The 22,223-nt window shown below is 42.6% G+C and overlaps 1 protein-coding gene and 1 pseudogene across 1 annotated transcript; one reads left to right on the forward strand and one right to left on the reverse strand.

The window, feature by feature from the left end:
* Positions 1–909: 909 nt before the first annotated feature.
* On the reverse strand, positions 910–8,302 carry LOC105479078 (3 beta-hydroxysteroid dehydrogenase/Delta 5-->4-isomerase type 1). Its single transcript, XM_011736879.3, has 3 exons — positions 8,079–8,302; positions 4,057–4,221; positions 910–1,815 (listed from the first exon to the last, which is right to left on the reverse strand). Exons 1-3 carry the CDS (start codon positions 8,221–8,223, stop codon positions 1,004–1,006), a joined length of 1,122 nt encoding a protein of 373 aa, XP_011735181.1. The 5' UTR covers positions 8,224–8,302; the 3' UTR covers positions 910–1,003.
* Positions 8,303–12,710: 4,408 nt separating this feature from the next.
* Positions 12,711–13,707, forward strand: LOC105479309 (glyceraldehyde-3-phosphate dehydrogenase pseudogene; annotated as a pseudogene).
* Positions 13,708–22,223: the final 8,516 nt, after the last annotated feature.

A 22,223-nucleotide genomic window follows, 5' to 3' on the forward strand; every position in this document is an offset into this window, starting at 1 on the left:
GAAGGTGGAGGCTGGAGGCATTTTTGCTTCACTCACCCCTGCTCAGGGCCTTTTGGTAAGACATTCAAACCCTTCCAGATGCTCCCCAGGGATTCTCCTGGGTTCCAGAGAGTCCCCTGCATGGGATTGGGCAAGAAGGGGGTAACCCAAGGGAGATGGGTCTCTTCCAAGTATCAGTACCCCATGCTCCAGTGCTCTGCTGTACCACTGACAAGACCAGTTCAGGCTGCGTGATTCCGTGGAAAGATAAGTACTTTCAAGGCCAACTCCCTGGTAGCAGTTATAGCCGCTAATCAGAGTGTGACTGTGAACAAGTTTCCTCAGCGGTAAAATGGGATTAGTCACCCCCACCAGATAGGTTTCTGATGAGTATTAAATGAGATAATATATGTCATATGTAGGTCATGTTGTACATGCCTGAAAGTTAGTAGAGCTTATTCAGTCTTCATCCGCCCTTTCTGGCCCTCCTACTACTCTGCCCTCTCCCCAGCCCAGGTTTTATTCTACTCTTCTAAATTGGAGATGGCAACACCTTAAAACAGAAGGAGAAAGGAGGAAAGTATGTATTAACATAACTCACACCTCCCTCCATGTTAAACATTCAGACATTTATTGATCTTTTTGTCACACTATGTGAAGAAATGGAAGATTAAAAAGAAAGGAAATCATTTCTCATTTAAGAGGGGAAATGGAGCTACGGTAGTCAAAAGAGACAGTCAAGTTAAAAGAGATCCCAAATTGTTCAGAATCAGCTACTGAGATTTGGTAACAGCAAATCACATGGTCTTTCCTCTGGTATATGATTAAGACAGAAAGTTTCCTGTTGGGCGAGTGACTCCACAGGTTTTGATGACATGAGGAAGACAATAAGTTGGCCATTGGGTGAAAGGGAGGAGGCAGGACCTGGGCTTGTGCCCTTGTCACCTTCTGTATGAAGCCGGGAGGGTGGAGCTTGATGACATCTCCTAACAACATCCACATGCACATCTCTGTCATCCTTAAATCACTGAGTCTTGGACTTCAGGGTCTCCTTGTGCCGGTCCACAAGGGAACCAACCCACTCCACGGTTTTCTGCTTGGCTTCCTCCCAGCTGTAGAGTGGCTCATATGCCAGATCTCGCTGAGCCTTCTTGTAAGAGAAGGTGAACACGCTATTTGACAATGTCACCCTGTGGCGGTTAAAGGGTGGTCGATAGGTGTAAATTGGCCTGAGAAGGAAGCTCACTATTTCCAGCAGGAAACCAATCCAGTACATCAGGGCTAAAGGAAGGCTCCATCTGGAATCAAGGCGGAGGCCGAACTCTTTGCTCAGGGTGTAACTAAGGTTATCATAACTTTGGTGAGGCGTGTCATCTGAGATGTAGTAGAACTGTCCTCGGACACTTGGGGCCTTCTTGGGGTTCCGCAGGGCCCTCAAGGCCAGAATGTGGGCCCAGGCCACGTTGCCAACATAGACTGGGTTAACAGTGGAGAACTTGCCAATACTTGACAGGATCCCATTGTTGTTCAGTGCCTCATTTATACCAGCAGAAAGGAATTGGCTTCCTTCCCCATAGATATACGTGGGTCTTAAGGCACAAGTGTACAAGGTGCCACCGTCTTTCAGAGTCCACCCATCAGCTGCCAGCACAGCCTTCTCAGCAAGCTTTTTGCTGTATGGGTATGGAGCAGACCATGTGTTTTCCAGAGGCTCTTCTTCGTGGCCGTTCTGGATGATTTCCTTGTACGAGTTGGGTCCGGCTACCTCTATGCTACTGGTGTAGATGAAGACTGGCACACTAGCTTGGACACAGGCCTCTAACAGGAGCTGGGTACCTGCCCACAAAGAGCATACTGTCAGTGTCAGTATATATCCCTAAGAGGGTCCAACCACAAGCACAGATCCATGTGCCCCACTCCCTACTGCCAAATATAATGGTTGTAACAGACTGAGGGCACATTCTTCTGTGTCTCTGACTGAGATCGGGTCATACTACAGCCATAGGAAAAGCATCGAAATGAAGAGGAACTGACATGTGGGTTCTGGAGGTAAGAATTTCTAGACTTTTGGGTTTCATGGACGTGTGTGTGTGTACTTTAACTTTGCAAAGGGACCTAGGGTTATCACTTTTTATTTTGCCAAGTAAAGGTATTGAAAAATTATAATTTGTAATCAGTAGCATTGAAGTCAGATCGTTTGAAATCTGAAAAATCGGGAGGCTATACTCTGCAAATATGGACAGTTCCAGTCCTTAGGCAAAAATGGGCAGTTGAAGAATTCACATCACACACACACACGTACACCATTGTATATGGGCAATATAAACTCTTCAATATATATGAAATTGCTGGTACTTTTCTCATGTCGCTGGGCTCTAATAAAACTTTGTCACAAGGACCATCCTGGAGTCATTGAGCAAACAGTGGGTTGTGGGGAGCTGCTGGAAACCCACACTCTTTTCCTGATTGTGTGGAAAGCTGCTTCCCAATTCTGGCTGTGACTCTGTTCACCCAGTTAGGTAAAGTGGAGGTGATAAACCTTCCTTTTAAACCCTGCCCTGGTGTTTCTTGTGGAGCCTGGTGGAGGACTGGGGAGAGGAGTGTGCCCTCTGCTGGTAACACCTGCACTGGGAGGAGCTTGCAACCTCTCCTGAGTTGTGTAGAAGCAAAGCTCATGGAGGTATCCATAGTGCCTTCCCTTGAAGAAGGAAGGGATTTCCCAGGCAAAGGATCATTTTTATTTACAAATTTTTGTATTCTTAACTATTTTAATGTCTCCGTGCAATTTGAGTTTCTGAAGAGACAGCCTCATGTTTTCAAAAATTAATCTTGTGGCAGAGAAAATTTGCAGTTAGTTTACTTTCAAGGGGGAAATGACCAACATTTTGAAGTATTTTCTAAGCCTGGGAGTGGTAATGGTTCTAGCAAACAGATGCCTCTAACACTTCGCCTGTCATTTCATATCCCTTCCTTTTGGGAGCTGTTAAGGGTAGTAATTAAAATAAAAAACTGGTTACTCTTAGCACCCTCCTTGCACAGTAGGGGTACCTAGAGGTATGGGTAAGTAGAAACTGGAAGTTGTTTTTGTTTGTCTTTCTTTCTTTCTTTCTTTCTTTCTTTCTTTCTTTCTTTCTTTCTTTCTTTCTTTCTTTCTTTCTTTCTTTCTTTCTTTCTTTCTTTCTTTCAGTGCTGGAGACTCAAAAGCAATTGGTTGCTTTGGAAAAAGAGTCAGAGTAGACTGAATATGGAGGGCCAGATTGGAGTTTGGGGTGCTATGGTGCTGAAGAGGCTGGACTCTGGAGATCAGAGGGTGAGACTTTATGAGAAGATTCCTTAAGGAAATGTGTCTGAATTTAAGGTAGTTGGAAAGCCATACTTTGAAAGGAAACCCCAAGCATTTAAGGGATGAGGATTAAATGAGGGTGCACTTTGGGCACCTGGCTGGAAATGGCTCTGGAATAGTGGACCCTGTGGTGAGCTGAAGAGATTGTATTCTTGATACTGGAAAAATCTTATTGTTAAAAAATTTTGTGGGAAGGCATGTGCCGGATAATTCTGTCCTGACAGACCTCTGAACCAGCTTTGCTAGTTCTCTTGAGAGGACTTCTTTTTTGAAGTGGGCAGGAGGGCTCTGAATGTTCTCATCAGCCTACACACAAGGTTCAAAATGGTGACTACAGTTGCACCTCCAAGGTCTGATTCTGGCCCAGGAGGCAAGGGGTGGCTGAATATCGAGAGTCTAAAGTCAGAGATTAGTTGACTTTTGATTGGAACCACAGTAGAAAGAGCTTCCACAGCCTTTGGAGTCACATAGGGGTGAGTTTAAAGTCTAGCTCTCCTACCTGCTTACTTGCCTGGGAGACCTTGGACAAGTTACTTGCCATCTCTCAGTCCTAGTTTTATCATCTAAAAAACTAAAGTTAGCAGCCTTAAACTCCCTAGTTGGTAGTGATCAACAAAGGCACTTGGCCCAGAGCACAGCAGGTATTCAGTGGAGGGAACTTCTCTTCCCTTCCTGCCCTTCTTTGTGATCCTTAATTCCCCACCTTGCTTCATCTCCTCCCCAGCCTACCGTACCTTTCACATTGACGTTCATGACGGACTCTCTGTGAGTGACACCAAAGACATCAATGATACAGGCGGTGTGGATGACAACCGAGATGTCCTGGCAGGCTCTCTTCAGGAATGGCTCATCCAGAATGTCTCCTTCCAGCACTGTCAGCTTGGTCTTGTTCTGGAGCTCTGTGTGAACACGGGTCAGGTCATTGGAATGATTTCTGTATCTGGCTGAGAAGTTTTCTGATAAAGGTGATGTTACACAGGTGTTCAAGAATGGTTAGAGCAGGGTGTTAAAGAGGAGGGTGTACATTCTTTGGAAGGAACAAGTAAAAAAGGCACAGAAATCAGCATATGTATAAATTTATTTGGAAAGAGCAAACATCTGTTTCTTGCCCATCTCATTTTAGAAAAGTAATCTGAGCAGTGAGCTGTCAGGTATGCCTGGAATATAAGCATTCTAGAGTCACGGGAAGCTCATCAAATTTTCTAAGGAGAGTAGGGTGATCGTAGAGAGTATGAGGGAAAATTTAAAGTTAATTCTGTAAGTAATGAGAAATCATGTATGGAATCATAATTTTGGGACTCCAGCACCACGTTAAAGAAAACCCCGTATTTATATTTGGAATAAGATAACAAAAAGGCCAAGCCCCATGGCTCATGCCTGTTATCCCAACAGTTTGGGAAGCTGTGATGGATGGATCACTGGAGTGCAGGAGGTTGAGACCAGCCTGGACAACAGGGGGAAACCCCATCTCTATTAAAATACATGAAATAACTGGGCATGGTGGCGTGTGCCTGCAGTCCCAGCTACTCTGCAGGCTGAGGTGGGAGGATAAATGGAGGCTGGAGTCTCTGGCTTCTGGCAGTGAGCCGCGATCACAGCTCTGCACTCTAGCCTGGGTGGTAGAGCAAGACCTTGTCTCAAAAAAAAAAAAAAAAAGAAAAAGAAAAAGAAAAAAGAAAAAACCCCAAACCAACCAACCAACAAACAAAAACACAAACAAGAAAAAGAAACAGAAGCAGGATTGTGGTGTAGGAAGTTAATCTTGGCTTGAGGATATAAAATGGACTGGTATAGGGCATATGAGAAAGCCAGGTGATCAAGAGATTAATCAGAATGTCGGTGCCAAAGTTTAGGTGAGGACTGGAAGCAGTGGAAGCAGAGGAGGGGAGAGAAACACCAGGTTTGAATTTCAGACCTTACCTTGAAGGTCCTGGTACCTATTGGAGCTGGGCTGAGAGGAAAAGGATAATATAAAATAACACCTACAGTTTCCTGCTTGGGCAACTGGGAGGAGAGTGGAGCCATTACTCAGGAATTGTGGGTGGGCCTCAATGATGAAATTCTCTGAAAAACTCTTATCAGGTATCATCAAAAGCAGGTAGCCAAGCTGAAAATGAGTTAACCACCAATGAACTAACATCGCAGCTGTCTAGCCAGAGGCAGTGGTTACAACATCATTGTCTTCAGGTTCCTCTGAAATCCACAGGAAGTGATGCTGCCAGTAAGGTTATCATCTGGAATTAGCTCCTAAAATGAACACCATTTTACATGGAGCTTAGATAAATACTCTACACTCATTTGTGCTTTATAATCTGTATGCAACTTACAGGAGGTTTATTTCTTTTTACCGCTATCTCATGAGTTAGGTATTCTGAGTCCCACTTTATCAGTGAGGAAACTGAGTCTCAGAGAGGTTAAGGGACAGATCTAAGGTCACGTTTCTTTTGAAGGCTTAAACATGCCCACCCTGCCTCCAAGCTTGTACCCTGTACGCCAGGTGCAGGACTGGCTGTTTAATACCAACTTTTCTGTTGTTTAATCATTCTTTTCCAAAGAATTAGCCAGTTTAACTGAAATTGGCAACAAAGACCAAAGACCAGTGAGAGCAAAATTCAGAGTGAAAAATTCAAAGCTGGAGAAATTCCTTCCTGGGGTACAAGCAGAACTACTTGCTCTCCTGATGCCTCTGCCGTGTTTTGTCTACTCCCAACCTTTTCCCATTGTCAGGCAACTCCAAGAAGGTCCTGGAGTGGGGGAGTCAGGGAAGAGGCTGCTGGTGGCGATGTGGGTAACAACCTGAGAGTGGGATGTTCTCTGGTTCTATTTCCACCTCTACCCTTCCTGCTGCCTTCCTCTGCTTCTTCTTTGCTGCCACTTCAGACAGACTGGCTCAAAGGAGTGTCAAAGTGGAAGTAGTTCAAAGCTGAGAGAAAAGGACTCTTCCCCAGTGAGTTACCAGGGATCTAGAGGGACTAGGAAAGGGGACTTTGTTGATGAAGTCATGGCTCTCTTCTTCTCCAAGGCACCGTAGACTTGGCAAGTGTCTTATGTAGACTAAATGGAGTCACTTTTATGGTTTAAGCTGAGCTAGAGGAAGGCCCAAAGAAGCTGTAAGACAAACTACCGCTTAAGAGCACAGATGCTGCACTAGTCTGTCTGAGTTCAAATCCAGATTTGCCATATTCTGACTGTAGGACCTTCGACAAGTTAATTAACCTCTCTGTTTCTATCTCCTCATCTGTAAAAAAGGAGGATAATATCACCGATCTCACAGGGTTGTTATGAGGAGCAAATGAGTCGGCAAACCTTTGGCCAAGTGCCTGGCACAAAAAGAACACCGAAAGGATTCTCTGCTTTTATCTTCATACAGAATCCTGCCTATCTATTATATGCCCTGCATTTTTGCCCTAGGGGAGCAATATCACTAGGCTGAGCACTGCTTTTTTCTGGCTTCAGATGTTAAATTGTAAATATTGCTGAGACACAAGGATTACAAGCATTTAATATTGGTAATGTGTTAATATTTGTTTATCAAAGACACCATTAAAACAGAGGGCAGAAGAAATCAAACATTTCAAGAGGTCAGAGAAGATCAAAAGTAGAGTGCTGGGTGTGGTTCCTGAGTGCTGTCAAGTGGGGGCTTCTCTGTGGGCAGGGCAGGACCCTCTGAGCAGCCAGAGCCCCCATGTAGACACACAGTCCCCCAAATCCCCTGGGTTGGAGAGGAAGACAGGGAATCATTTTGGGACACACCAAGGGGCAAAGGGAGAGACTGAAAATCCACTTTGCTAAGCATCAGTTCTGGGACCAAGTGATATAGCCTATGGATAAAGCTCTGGTCTGAGCTCTGCTGCACATCAATCAGATGGCCTTAGCAAGTTGCTTTATGGTTCTGGACCTTGATGCGTTCATTGTCCAGTTGAATATGACCCCTTTTCTACCTGCCTCATGGGGCCATTTGTAAAAGGAGTTGCCACAGCAAATTCTGCAATCAATTTGTTTTTGATGATGAGCAACAGAGGTAAATTTTTTTTTTAAAGCCATATATGCGAAATCTAAATGAGGCATATCTGGCCTTATACCGCTTTTTACTCTGTCTCTGCTCTGTGCTTTGCACTGTGCATGCACACTCTCTCTCTCTGATGCTCTCTCTCTCACTATATATTTCTCATTATTTCTCTGTCTTTCTTATTGTCTCTGTCTCTGACTTTCTCTCCCCCTTATTGTTTTCCTCTCTTTCTGTCACACACACACACCCTTATAAACTCATCTTTACCTCCACTTCCTTTTATTTTTTCCTCACTAAAGATACTAAGGAAGCTACAAAACAAAACACAGCCTGGCACGGTCTAGCGAGACAATGACCCACTGCTGAGGTCTCCAGTGTAATGGTGTCATTTGTGAATGTTGTACAGCAATTGCCAAGACAAAAGCTTCAGAACATAAAACAGTTGCAGACAAGAATAAGAACTAGTGTGGGATTTTCTAGATGAGAAGAAAAGAGACCTGGAGGCTGACGCGGCTGCCTCTCAAGTTCTGGGTCAGGGCCAGAATCCAGTCTCTGGAAATCCCATCCAGTATCTTTCATACTATGCCATTGTATACTATTTAATATTTATTTTTTGATGACTTTGGATGTGAGATTGGCTTAGATTTGGCTTCAAATTTCAATAACTTGCTAGACAAGGTCCACCTTCCCCCCCATGCATACAGGGTTTAAGATGGAACCACACACCCATGACCCAAGTTTACTTACTGGAAAATTCCTCCCTCAGCTCTGGTCTGAAGGCCTTGTCCAAGACCCTGATCTCCTTCAGCTCCTTCTCCTCCACCAAGAGGCGGACGATCCTCTGACCCAGAAACCCTCCTGCTCCTGTCACAAGGCAGCTCCAGCCCGTCATGGCCAATCCAAGGTAGCAGGAATCACTCGCCAGGAAACAGAAGATGCTGGAGAGCAGATCTGATTCTAGGGTGACCCTGTAGAGGACTAAAAAGAGATGTCAAATGGTTATACACTCACACAGATGCCTTATTTTCCTCTACCCCACGTTTTTTGCAAACATTCTGTGTCCTTACCACTGCCAGGAGTAGCTGAAAGAAAGTGAAAAAGCTCTAACCATTCGATTGTTAAAAGCTGGACAGAAGAGTAGAAGTACTTGTCCCCTCATCCCCTGTGGCAGGGCTGAAGCTTCATGCACTGTGGCTTCTGGCCCAGCTATTATCACTGATCTCTGGCCACATACTTATTGCTCTCTCCTCCTGCAGGATCCCTTATCTCAGAAAAATAGTGACCTTTGGGTTATATCTCTAATTCTTTCCAGGAACAGGAAGAGAAGCCCCATCCTAATGCTGCAGTGTGGCAGAGAGTCTTCGGTTTAGCCTTCACAGGACACTAGTCAGTTGATACTAGCTGTCTGGGATCCACAATTTGTGAACTTAAACTAGACCAGGAGAAATCTCCAAGTGCAATTTGAATTGTGCCCTTGTTCAGTAAATCCATCTGGAGGGAAATCCATGTTAGCCCATTGTCTTATTTCCTCTCTCAGACTATCATTTAAAATGTTGCTGCTGTCTTGCAAAGTTTAGAAATTTGCAATGGTGACAGCTCCAATCACTGAGTTTTATGTGAGGTGACTTTCTTTCTTACCCAATATATCCAAAACCTCAATTGTCATTTTCTCCTGGAGAGCTCTGGGTTCCTAGAGGAAGAACATCATTTAAGGGAAGCTCTCTAGTGATAACCACTTGATATGGCCTGTACCACAAGAGTGGGGATTTGTGGTTTATGCCCCAGTGACTCGTATCATAGATGTTTGAACTTATCCCATATTTTTGGCTGCAAAACCATTCTCAGCAAACCCCTGAACTGAATATGCTGTGAATGCTTCTGAAACCTATGCCCAGAACTGCCCAAATATCACTGCCATAAGTTTCCCAAGACACTTTTCTCTACTTAAAAAAATTTAAATATAATTTACATGCATTAAAATGCCCAGGTCTTAAGTGTTCAGTTCAGTGGACCTTGACAGTTATATATGCCCATGTAAGTAGCACCCCAAAAAAGATATGGACCATTTCCTTCACCCCAGAAAGTTGTTTTCTGCCTGTTCCCTGTTAATTCCCTGCCCTTCCCCCAGTCTACCTCATAGGCAACTACTTTCTGATTTTTATTCCCACAGTTCTCATTTTATTTTATATTTCCCTAATTTTTTCTTCTAAGATCTCTGTGGTTCTGGATATATATTTAAATATAAAATTTTGTTGAAATGAAGTTTTGTGCAGGGAGTACAGAAAAATTGACCGTTGATTGTCTCTATTGTTTATTTTTCTATTTCGTGATTTTCATTATTTTTATTATTGGCTTACATTTATTGTTTTTTTTTTTCACTCTTGTTTTTCAGATTCTGTTTTTGTTTGTTTGTTTTGTTTTGTTTGTTTTGTTTTGAGACAGAGTCTTGCTGTGTCACCCAGGCTGAAGTGCAGTGGCACCATCTCAGCTCACTACAACCTCTGCCTCCTGGGTTCAAGCAATTCTCTTGCCTCAGTCTCCTGAGTAGCTGGGATTACAGGCACCCACCACCGCACCTGGCTAATTTTTGTATTTTCAGTAGAGATGGGGTTTCACCATGTTGACGAGGCTGGTATCAAACTCCCGACCTCATGATCTGCTCGCCTCAGCCTCCCAAAGTGCTGAGATTACAGGCGTGAGCCACCGCACCCAGCCCCGTTTTTCAGGATTCTGATAATAAAAGCATAGAAAATTGTTTTTCTTTACTCCTTTCCTATTTCCCCTATAGGCATTAAAAGTTGTAAATTTCTCTTTAAGCACTATGTTAGCTGTAGCCAACATTTTGATGTATTGGGTTATCATCACTCAGTTAATAATATTTAAAATGTTTTCTTGTGATTTCTTCTCTGACCCAGTGTTATTCAGAAGCGTGTTGCTTGTTTTCTAAAATTGGGGATTTTCTAGATATCTCATTATTATGGATTTCCAATTAAATACTACTGTGGCCAGAGCATACACTGTGTATGGTTTTGATTCTTGGATATTTACTGAGACTTGTTTTATGGTCCAGCATATGGTCTACATTGGTGAACATGCCGTAAGCACTTGAAAAGAACATTTTCTGCAGTTGTTGAAAGTAATACTCTACAAATGATTTAGTTTGACACCCCTCTCTGGGTCTTGCCCTCCTCCCATGTTGTAGACATTCATCTTCTATTTTGGACCTGATGACCAATGCTTCAAAACCACTTGCCTAGGAAAGGTTGGCTTTGTGCTGCAAGATGTAGCAGCTTGTTCTCTGAAGCTATCAAAACTATCTACAGACCCTGGGTCTTGATGAGACTTGTGGAGCACTATCTAAAATCACCCAGGTGCATCACACACATCTGCCTGCTGTAGCAGATGCTGGGAGTGCACCTTACAGATCCCCCCACCGCCTTCAGGGTAGGGCCAGACATTCCTTCAGCTGTTGAATGTTCTGGAGGCTGGTAGATTTCAGCTCATGTCTCTTGGAGTCTCTGAGTGGAAGCAATAAATATAAGCCCTAAAGAAAGGGAAAAATAAAACAAAGGTCAAGAGTGATTGGGAACCATAATACCAACTTTCTTTTATTTTTAAACAGGTTTATTGAGGTGTAATTGACATCACATTTGCTTGTTTTAAGTGGACAGTTCAATTATTTTTAGTAAAATTTTCTACTTGTGTGGACCATCACCACAATCCTGTTTTCCAGCATTTCTATCATTCTTAAGAAATCCCTCATGCTTATCAGTCACCATTCCTTACTCTTACTCACAGCTCAAGGCAACCTTTAATTGACTCACTGACTTTACAGATTTGCCTTTTCTGGACACTATATAAATGGAATTATAGAATATGTGATCTTTGCATTTCTATTCTTTCACTTAGCTTAATATACTTTTTTTTTTTTTTTTTTTTTTTTTTTTTTTTTTGAGGCAGAGTCTCGCTCTGTTGCCCAGGCTGGAGTGCAGTAGTGTGATGTTGGCTTACTTCAGCCTCCACCTCCTAAGTTCAAGTGATTCTCCTGCCTCAGCCTCCAGAGTAACTGGGACTACAGGCACCTGCCATCCTGCCTGGTTAATTTTTGTATTTTTAGTAGAGGTGGGATTTCACCATGTTGGCCAGGCTGGTCTCAAATTCTTGACCCCAAATGATCCACCCACCTCAGCCGCCCAAAGTGCTGGGATTACAGGTGTGAGCCACCATACCTGGCCAGCTTAATGTACTCTTGTGGTTCATCTATGTTGTAGCACATATCAATACTTTATTCCTTTTAGGTGCCAAACCCTATTAAATTGTATGTATGGCTCCCATTTGTTTATTCATTCATCAGTTGATCAATATTTGATGTGTTTCCACTTTATGGACTATTATGGATAAAGCTGCTATGAATATTCACATTCATGTGTTGTGTGGACATAGGTTTTTATTTCTTTGGGGTAGACAGCTAGGAGTGAAAGTGCTAGGTCATATGGTAAATGTATCTTTAACGTTTTAAGAAAATGGCAATCTGTTTTCCAATGTGGCTGTATGTCCCATCAGTAATGCATGAGTAGTTCAATTTTTCACATCATTGTTTTTCACTTCCTCCAATTGTTATTGTCCTTCTCTTTTATTGTGGCATTCTAGTGGGTAAGAAGTGGTGTCACATCGTAGTTTTGATTTGCATTTCCCTGCTGACTGGTGATGCTGACCACCTTTTCATGTGCTTTATTGGCCATTCTTACACCTTTTTGGTTAATTGACTGTTCAAATATTTTGCTGATTTAAAAATTGGGTCATTTATCCTTGTGTTCTTTAGTTGTAACTGTATTTTATATTCTGGATACAAGTCCTTTGTCGAATAAATGATTTGATATTTTTTCTCATTTTGTGGCTTGTCTTTTCATTTTCTTATTGATGTCTTTTAAAGAGCAAACATTTTTAGTTTTGATCATGTCTCATTTTTTAACTTTTTTGTTTAGCAGAGAAAGTTTTTTTTTTTTCTTAATTTAAGGTCATGAACATGTTAATTTACATTTTTTTCGAAGAAGTGTATGGTTTACCCCTGAAATTTAGGCTTATAACCCATTTTGAGAGAATTTTTACTTATGTGTGAGTTAATGGCCAAAATCATATGACCAATTGATTTTGACAAAAGTAAATTCAATGAGGGAAAAGAATGGTCTTTTAAACGACTGATACTGAGACAACTGAATTGTCCACATTCTCAGGGGATGTCAGCCTGCTACGTCAAGCGATGCCCATCTGAGTCACCGCCTATTGGCATCAGAGTTCACAATCTCTCAATATGATAATTATGGGTTAAATAATATGCTGTAACTTTCTGCTTCTCCTATTCGACAGACAGCCACATCTCATGCAGCACCAGCTGCATCCCTGAGACACCATGGTGAAGGTGAAGCCTGGAGTGAATAGATATGACCATATTTGGGCTCCTGGTCACAAGGGCTGCTTTGAACTCTGATAAAGTGGATATTGTTGCCATCAATGACCCCTTCCTTGACCTCAACTACATGCCCTGCATGTTCCAGTATAGTACTACCCGCAGCAAATTCCATGGCACTGCCAAGGCTGAGAACGGGAAGCTTGTCATCAATGGAAATTCCATCACCATCTTCTAGGAACTAGATCTCACCAAAATCAAATATGGTAATACCGGCACTGAGTACATCGTGGAGTCCACTGCTGTCTTCACTGCCATGGAGAAGGTTGGGGCTCACTTTCAGGGGTGAGCCACAAGGGCCATCATCTCTGCCCCATCTACTGATGCCCCCATGTTTGTGATGGGTGTGAACCATGAGATGTATGACAACAGCCTCAAGATCATCAGCAATACATTCTGTACCACCAACTGCTTAGCACTCCTGGCCAAGGTCATCCATGACAACTTTGGTGTCATGGGAGTACTCATGACCATAGTCCATGCCATCACTGCCACCTAGAAAACTGTGGATGGCTAGTTCAGGAAACTGGCATAATGGATATGGGGTTCTCCAGAACATCATCACTACATCTGCTGTCACTGCCAAGCCTGAGGGCAAGGTCATCCCTGAGCTGAGCAGGAAGCTCAATGGCATGGCCTTCCGTGTCCCCACCACCAATATGTTGGTCGTGAATCTGACCTGCCATTGGGAAATACCTGCCAAATAAGATGACATCAAGAAGGTGGTGAAGCAGCATTGGTAGGCTCCCTCAAGGGCATCCTGGGCTACATTGAGCACCAGGTTGTCTCCTCCAACTTTAACAGCATCATGCACTCTTCCACCTTTTCCACATTTCCTGGTATGGCAATGAATTTGACTACGGCAACAGGGTGGTGAAACTCATTGCCCATATGGCTTTCAAGGAATAAGACCCCTGGACCACCAGCCCCAGCGATAGTATGAGGAAAAGAGAGGCTTTAGCAAAATCTCTTTTCCATCTCCTACTTATTACTCTGTCTGCCAATTATCTTAGAGGTCAAATAGATGCCATTCAACCAAGAGTTCCAGAGGCTGACAGTAATGGTATGGTAGCCAGCTTCTAAAGTGACTCCAGTGAGCTCTACCTCCTGGTATTTGTACCCTTGTGGGTGGGTTGAACCTAGTACCTTGCTTTTAACTAGTATAATATAATAACAATGATGGAATGTCACTTTCATGATTAGGTTAGTAAGGATTGTGACTTTCAGCTTGCTTTTAAAATTGCTCTTTCTCATTGGCTTTGACGAAGCAAGCTGCCCTGCTGGAGAGGACAATATAGTAAGGAACTGAGAGCAGCCAACAGTCAAGGGTAAACTGAGGCTTTCAGTCTAATAACCTTAGAAGAACTGAATCTTCCAACAACTATATAAGTGAACTTGAAAGTGGGCCTTTCTCCAGTGGAGTCTTCAGATGAAAACAGAGCTTTATGCCAATGCAAGGGCTCTTGGAATTCCAATGTTTAAGGAAAAAAAGAGGTAGACTGTCAATTTCCAACAAGCCGTTTTCTTTCCTTGGGGATTTCTTTTGCATTACAAAAATCCCTTCATTGAACCCAGTTTGAAAGCCACAGGTTTATTTCTCTAAAATAAATCTGTCTTTGACTATTAAGCCACATTTCGTGTTTCTTTTCCCTTTAATTCTTACATTTGGTGCCACAACCCAGGACAAGTGCTGAGGGCAGAGGCTCTCTTGCAACCCAGGAAACAGTGGGCAATGGCAGCTCATCTTGAGCTAACTCCTGGATTCTGGGGGTCTCTGGTCACTGGCCCCGTCTTTTCTCCTACTTCACTTTTCGAGCAATTTTCATGAGGAGGACAAGTAACCTGAAGGGAACTGAGAGGCTCTGGCCAGGGCTACTCCCTGGAGTTCTCAACACCCTCAGTCTTGGGAATCCACCTCCAACCACCCGCAGTGGGTATTTCACTCTCTCCCTTCCTGTTCCCTCATCCTCTCTCTTTCTCTACCTCTCTCCTCTCTCCCTCTTTCTCTCTTCCTTGTGCGGCTCCAGTCTAAGAGGCCCTTTGCCAATTCCAACTGGAACATCCAGCATCAGACACTAATCCAGCTGACTGGTAAAATTTGCCCTCCCCTGACTTTCTCACGGTACCCAGGAAAGTCAGGTCTACCATCCCGGTCCTTGGAGGACTAGCGGGACTAAGCTAGAGGAAATCTTGGGGACACCCAGTTTTTTCTCAGCTTGACTATCCTCTTTAGAAAGAGTATTCCGGGTCTCTGTCTTTTGTCTGGGGACACCTAGAACAAAAAGAGACACCGTCGGTTTCTTCTCATCAGTCTACATGGGTGCCAAACCGTTCCACATTCCTACACCCTCTCCACTGTGCTGTCTCCTTCATAACCTCGCCAAACTTGGCTTACGTGTTTGGTTTTTTATTGCAACATGGCCTGGCCCCAATACAAATTACACAATGACAGCAGATGGCCTGAAAATGGCACCTTTAACTTCCAAATTCTCAGGAACCTTGGCGACTTCATAACCGGGAATGTCAAATGACAAGAGGTTTTCTATATTCAGGCTTTCTTCTGCTTCTACTTAGATCCCAACCCTCCATGTGTCAAGCTTGCGCCCACTCATGAAATCTTTCTTCTTCATAAAAACCCTCCTCTGGTCTCTTCTTCCTCTGAAGCCCCTTTTTACCCTGCAGATGAACCTCCTCTGTGTTCTCATCCATCTACATCTGCTCCTTGCCTGTTTGAACCCTCTGACTTGGTGGCCCCTCCTGTCCCCAAGCCTTCAGCCCCAAACCCTGCTTTTCCTACTTCTCTACCTGTTACACGTTTAAAAACCACCTCTGCTATTCTCCCTCTCTGGGAAGTGGCTGGGACTGAAGGCATTGTTTGCGTTCACGTCCCTTTTTTTCCATGTGTGATTTGTCGCACATCAAGCAGTGTCTGCGAAAGAGGTCTTTCTCTAAAAATCCCTCTCATTATCGCAGGGAGTTCCTGCACATAACCCAGTCAAAAAGAGTGCTGAGCTTATTTAAAATGGATATTCGAGCTGTGAGTATATTCAAAAGGCCTTTATGTTTTTCTCTTCACATATCTTGTTTTCCTGGAAAAGGTTTTTTCTCAGTTAACTGAATTACTTTTCTCCACTCCATCTTACCACTCTCGGTGCATGCATGTAAAACCCTAAAATGACTTCTGATTGCCTGGGACTCCTTGGGAAAACACAAAAGGTGCCACAAATCCCATTTTGGGAAAAATTTCCAGTTTCCTTATGGAGCCCCTGGAATTAAAGGTAAATAAGTACCTCTCAAAATCTGTCTTTGTCTTCCAGCTATGCTTGTTTATTAGGCCCTGGAAACTGTTTTTCTAGCTCTGTTCTTAAAGGGCCTCACCCAAAGGCCAATAATCCAATTGGGAAATTAGCAAAAAAAAAAAAAAAATCTTATAGCTACTGAATCTGGTTGTCTGTGTGGCTATGTATGTGTTATGCGTGCAACGTCTATTAAAAGAGCTCTAATTAATTGACCTAAGAAAAATAAGCACTTAAATATTTTTAAGGGAAAAGTAAAAGCTGTGGGACCTTTTCGTTCATGTGACTTTATTTTATTTAATTTTTTAATTTTTATTATTTTTTATTATTATACTTTGAGTTCTAGGGTACATGTGCATAACGTGCAGGTTTGTTACATATGTATACTTGTGCCATGTTGGTGTGCTGCACCCATCAACTCGTCAGCACCCATCAACTCGTCATTTACATCAGGTATAACTCCCAATGCAATCTCTCCCCCCTCCCCCCTCCCCATGATAGGCCCTGGTGTGTGATGTTCCCCTTCCTGAGTCCAAGTGATCTCATTGTTCAGTTCCCACCTATGAGTGAGAACATGCGGTGTTTGGTTTTCTGTTCTTGTGATAGTTTGCTAAGAATGATGGTTTCCAGCTGCATCTATGTCCCTACAAAGGACACAAACTCATCCTTTTTTATGGCTGCATAGTATTCCATGGTGTATATGTGCCACATTTTCTTAATCCAGTCTGTCACTGATGGACATTTGGGTTGATTCCAAGTCTTTGCTATTGTGAATAGTGCCGCAATAAACATACGTGTGCATGTGTCTTTATAGCAGCATGATTTATAATCCTTTGGGTATATACCCAGTAATGGGATGGCTGGGTCATATGGTACATCTAGTTCTAGATCCTTGAGGAATCGCCATACTGTTTTCCATAATGGTTGAACTAGTTTACAATCCCACCAACAGTGTAAAAGTGTTCCTATTTCTCCACATCCTCTCCAGCACCTGTTGTTTCCTGACTTTTTAATGATCGCCATTCTAATTGGTGTGAGATGGTATCCCATTGTGGTTTTGATTTGCATTTCTCTGATGGCCAGTGATGATGAGCATTTTTTCATGTGTCTGTTGGCTGTATGAATGTCTTCTTTTGAGAAATGTCTGTTCATATCCTTTGCCCACTTTTTGATGGGGTTGTTTGTTTTTTTCTTGTAAATTTGTTTGAGTTCTTTGTAGGTTCTGGATATTAGCCCTTTGTCAGATGAGTAGATTGCAAAAATTTTCTCCCATTCTGTACTTTGCCTGTTCACTCTGATGGTAGTTTCTTTTGCTGTGCAGAAGCTCTTTAGTTTAATTAGATCCCATTTATCAATTTTGGCTTTTGTTGCCGTTGCTTTTGGTGTTTTAGACATGAAGTCTTTGCCCATGCCTATGTCCTGAATGGTACTACCTAGGTTTTCCTCTAGGATTTTTATGGTATTAGGTCTAACATTTAAGTCTCTAATCCATCTTGAATTAATTTTTGTATAAGGAGTAAGGAAAGGATCCAGTTTCAGCTTTCTACTTATGGCTAGCCAATTTTCCCAGCACCATTTATTAAATAGGGAATCCTTTCCCCATTTCTTGTTTCTCTCAGGTTTGTCAAAGATCAGATGGCTGTAGATGTGTGGTATTATTTCTGAGGACTCTGTTCTGTTCCATTGGTCTATATCTCTGTTTTGGTACCAGTACCATGCTGTTTTGGTTACTGTAGCCTTGTAGTATAGTTTGAAGTCAGGTAGTGTGATGCCTCCCGCTTTGTTCTTTTGACTTAGGATTGTCTTGGAGATGCGGGCTCTTTTTGGTTCCATATGAACTTTAAAGCAGTTTTTTCCAATTCTGTGAAGAAACTCATTGGTAGCTTGATGGAGATGGCATTGAATCTATAAATAACCTTGGGCAGTATAGCCATTTTCACGATATTGATTCTTCCTATCCATGAGCATGGTATGTTCTTCCATTTGTTTGTGTCCTCTTTTATTTCACTGAGCAGTGGTTTGTAGTTCTCCTTGAAGAGGTCTTTTACATCCCTTGTGAGTTGGATTCCTAGGTATTTTATTCTCTTTGAAGCAATTGTGAATGGAAGTTCATTCCTGATTTGGCTCTCTGTTTGTCTGTTACTGGTGAATATGAATGCTTGTGATTTTTGCACATTAATTTTTATCCTGAGACTTTGCTGAAGTTGCTTATCAGCTTAAGGAGATTTTGGGCTGAGACGATGGGGTTATCTAAATATACAATCATGTCATCTGCAAAGAGGGACAATTTGACTTCTTCTTTTCCTAACTGAATACCCTTGATTTCTTTCTCTTGCCTGATTGCCCTAGCCAGAACTTCCAACACTATGTTGAATAGGAGTGGTGAGAGAGGGCATCCCTGTCTTTTTTTTTTTTTTTTTTTGGAGACGGAGTCTGGCTCTGTCACCCAGGCTGGAGTGCAGTGGCGCGATCTCGGCTCACTGCAAGCTCTGCCTCCCGGGTTTACGCCATTCTCCTGCCTCAGCCTCCCGAGTAGCTGGGACTACAGGCGCCCGCCACCTCGCCCAGCTAGTATTTTTTTGTATTTTTTAGTAGAGACGGGGTTTCACCGTGTTAGCCAGGATGGTCTCGATCTCCTGACCTCGTGATCCGCCTGTCTCGGCCTCCCAAAGTGCTGGGATTACAGGCTTGAGCCACCGCGCCCGGCTGGGCATCCCTGTCTTGTGCCAGTTTTCAAAGGGAATTTTTCCAGGTTTTGCCCATTCAGTATGATATCGCCTGTGGGTTTGTCATAAATAGCTCTTATTATTTTGAGGTACGTTCCATCAATACTGAATTTATTGAGCGTTTTTAGCATGAAGGGCTGTTGAATTTTGTCAAAAGCCTTTTCTGCATCTATTGAGATAATCATGTGGTTCTTGTCTTTGGTTCTGTTTATATGCTGGATTATGTTTATTGATTTGCGAATGTTGAACCAGCCTTGCGTCCCAGGGATGAAGCCCACTTGATCATGGTGGATAAGCTTTTTGATGTGTTGCTGAATCCGGTTTGCCAGCATTTTATTGAGGATTTTTGCATCGATGTTCATCAGGGATATTGGTCTAAAATTCTCTTTTTCTGTTGTGTCTCTGCCAGGCTTTGGTATCAGGATGATGTTGGCCTCATAACATGAGTTAGGGAGGATTCCCTATTTTTCTATTGATTGGAATAGTTTCAGAAGGAATGATACCAGCTCCTCCTTGTACCTCTGGTAGAATTCAGCTGTGAATCCATCTGGTCCTGGACTTTTTTTCGTTGGTAGGCTATTAATTATTGCCTCAATTTCAGAGCCTGCTATTGGTCTATTCAACTTCTTCCTGGTTTAGTCTTGGAAGAGTGTAAGTGTCCAGGAAATTATCCATTTCTTCTAGATTTTCCAGTTTATTTGCATAGAGGTGTTTATAGTATTCTCTGATGGTAGTTTGTATTTCTGTGGGGTCGGTGGTGATATTCCCTTTATCATTTTTTATTGCATCAATTTGATTCTTCTCTCTTTTCTTCTTTATTAGTCTTGCTAGCAGTCTGTCAATTTTGTTGATCTTTTCAAAAAACCAACTCCTGGACTCATTGATTTTTTGGAGGGTTTTTTGTGTCTCTATCTCCTTCAGTTCTGCTCTGATCTTAGTTATTTCTTACCTTCTGCTAGCTTTCGAATGTGTTTGCTCTTGCTTCTCTAGTTCTTTTAATTGTGATGTTAGAGTGTCAATTTTAGATCTTTCCAGCTTTCTCTTGTGGGCATTTAGTGCTATAAATTTCCCTCTACACACTGCTTTAAATGTGTCCCAGAGATTCTGGTATGTTGTATCTTTGTTCTCATTGGTTTCAAAGAACATCTTTATTTCTGCCTTCATTTCGTTATGTACCCAGTAGTCATTCAGGAGCAGGTTGTTCAGTTTCCATGTAGTTGAGCAGTTTTGATTGAGTTTCTTAGTCCTGAGTTCTAGTTTGATTGTACTGTGGTCTGAGAGACAGTTTGTTATAATTTCTGTTCTTGTACATTTGCTGAGGAGTGCTTTACTTCCAATTATGTGGTCAGTTTTGGAATAAGTGCGATGTGGTGCTGAGAAGAATGTATATTCTGTTCATTTGGGGTGGAGAGTTCTATAGATGTCTATTAGGTCTGCTTGCTACAGAGATGAGTTCAATTCCTGGATATCCTTGTTAACTTTCTGTCTCGTTGATCTGTCTAATGTTGATGGTGGAGTGTTGAAGTCTCCCATTATTATTGTATGGGAGTCAAGTCTCTTTGTAAGTCTCTAAGGACTTGCTTTATGAATCTGGGTGCTCCTGTATTGGGTGCATATATATTTAGGAGAGTTAGCTCTTCCTGTTGAATTGATCCCTTTACCATTATGTAATGGCCTTCTTTGTCTCTTTTGATCTTTGATGGTTTAAAGTCTGTTTTATCAGAGACTAGTATTGCAACCCCTGCTTTTTTTTTGTTCTCCATTTGCTTGGTAAATCTTCCTCCATCCCTTTATTTTGAGCCTATGTATGTCTCTGCATGTGAGATGGGTCTCCTGAATACAGCAGACTGATGGGTCTTGACTCTTTATCCAGTTTGCCAGTGTGTGTCTTTTAATTGGAGCATTTAGTCCATTTACATTTAAGGTTAAGATTGTTATGTGTGAACTTGATCCTGCCATTATGATATTAACTGGTTATTTTGCTCGTTAGTTGATGCAGTTTCTTCCTAGCATCAATGGTCTTTACATTTTGGCATGTTTTTGCAATGGCTGTTACCGGTTGTTCCTTTCCATGTTTAGTGCTTCCTTCAGGGTCTCTTGTAAGGCAGGCCTAGTGGTGACAAAATCTCTAAGCATTTGCTTATCTGTAAAGGATTTTATTTCTCCTTCACTTATGAAACTTAGTTTGGCTGGATATGAAATTCTAGGTTTAAAATTCTTTTCTTTAAGAATGTTGAATATTGGCCCCCACTCTCTTCTGGCTTAGTCTGATGGGCTTCCCTTTGTGGGTAACCCGACCTTTCTCTCTGGCTGCCCTTAAGATTTTTTCCTTCATTTCAACTTTGGTGAATCTGGCAATTATGTGTCTTGGAGTTGCTCTTCTCAAGGAGTATCTTTGTGGCATTCTCTGTATTTCCTGGATTTGAATGTTGGCCTGCCCTACTAGGTTGGGGAAGTTCTCCTGGATGATATCCTGAAGAGTGTTTTCCAACTTGGTTCCATTTTCCCCCTCACTTTCAGGCACCCCAATCAGACGTAGATTTGGTCTTTTTACATAATCCCATACTTCTTGCAGGCTTTGTTCATTTCTTTTTCTTCTTTTTTCTTTTGGTTTATCTTCTCGCTTCATTTCATTCATCTGATCCTCAATCGCTGATACTCTTTCTTCCAGTTGATCGAGTTGGTTACTGAAGCTTGTGCATTTGTCACGTATTTCTCCTGTCATGGTTTTCATCTCTTCCATTTCGTTTATGACCTTCTCTGCATTAAGTACTCTAGCCATCAATTCTTCCACTTTTTTTTTCAAGATTTTTAGTTTCTTTGCACTGGGTACGTAATTCCTCCTTTAGATCTGAGAAGTTTGATGGACTGAAGCCTTCTTCTCTCATCTCGTCAAAGTCATTCTCTGTCCAGCTTTGATCCGTTGCTGGCGATGAGCTGCGCTCCTTTGCCGGGGGAGATGTGCTCTTATTTTTTGAATTTCCAGCATTTCTGCCCTGCTTTTTCCCCATCTTTGTGGTTTTATCTGCCTCTGGTCTTTGATGATGGTGACGTACTGATGGGGTTTTGGTGTAGGTGTCCTTCCTGTTTGATAGTTTTCCTTCTAACAGTCAGGACCCTCAGCTGTAGGTCTGTTGGAGATTGCTTGAGGTCCACTGCAGACCCTGTTTGCCTGGGTATCAGCAGCAGAGGCTGCAGAAGGTAGAATATTGCTGAACAGTGAGTGTACCTGTCTGATTCTTGCTTTGGAAGCTTCCTCTCAGGGGGGTACTCCACCCTGTGAGGTGTGGAGTGTCAGACTGCCCCTAGTGGGGGATGTCTCCCAGTTAGGCTACTCAGGGGTCAGGGACCCACTTGAGCAGGCAGTCTGTCCCTTCTCAGATCTCAACCTCCGTGTTGGGAG

The sequence above is a fragment of the Macaca nemestrina genome, chromosome 1 (assembly GCF_043159975.1).
Source record: "Macaca nemestrina isolate mMacNem1 chromosome 1, mMacNem.hap1, whole genome shotgun sequence".
Taxonomy (NCBI): Eukaryota; Metazoa; Chordata; class Mammalia; order Primates; family Cercopithecidae; genus Macaca; species Macaca nemestrina.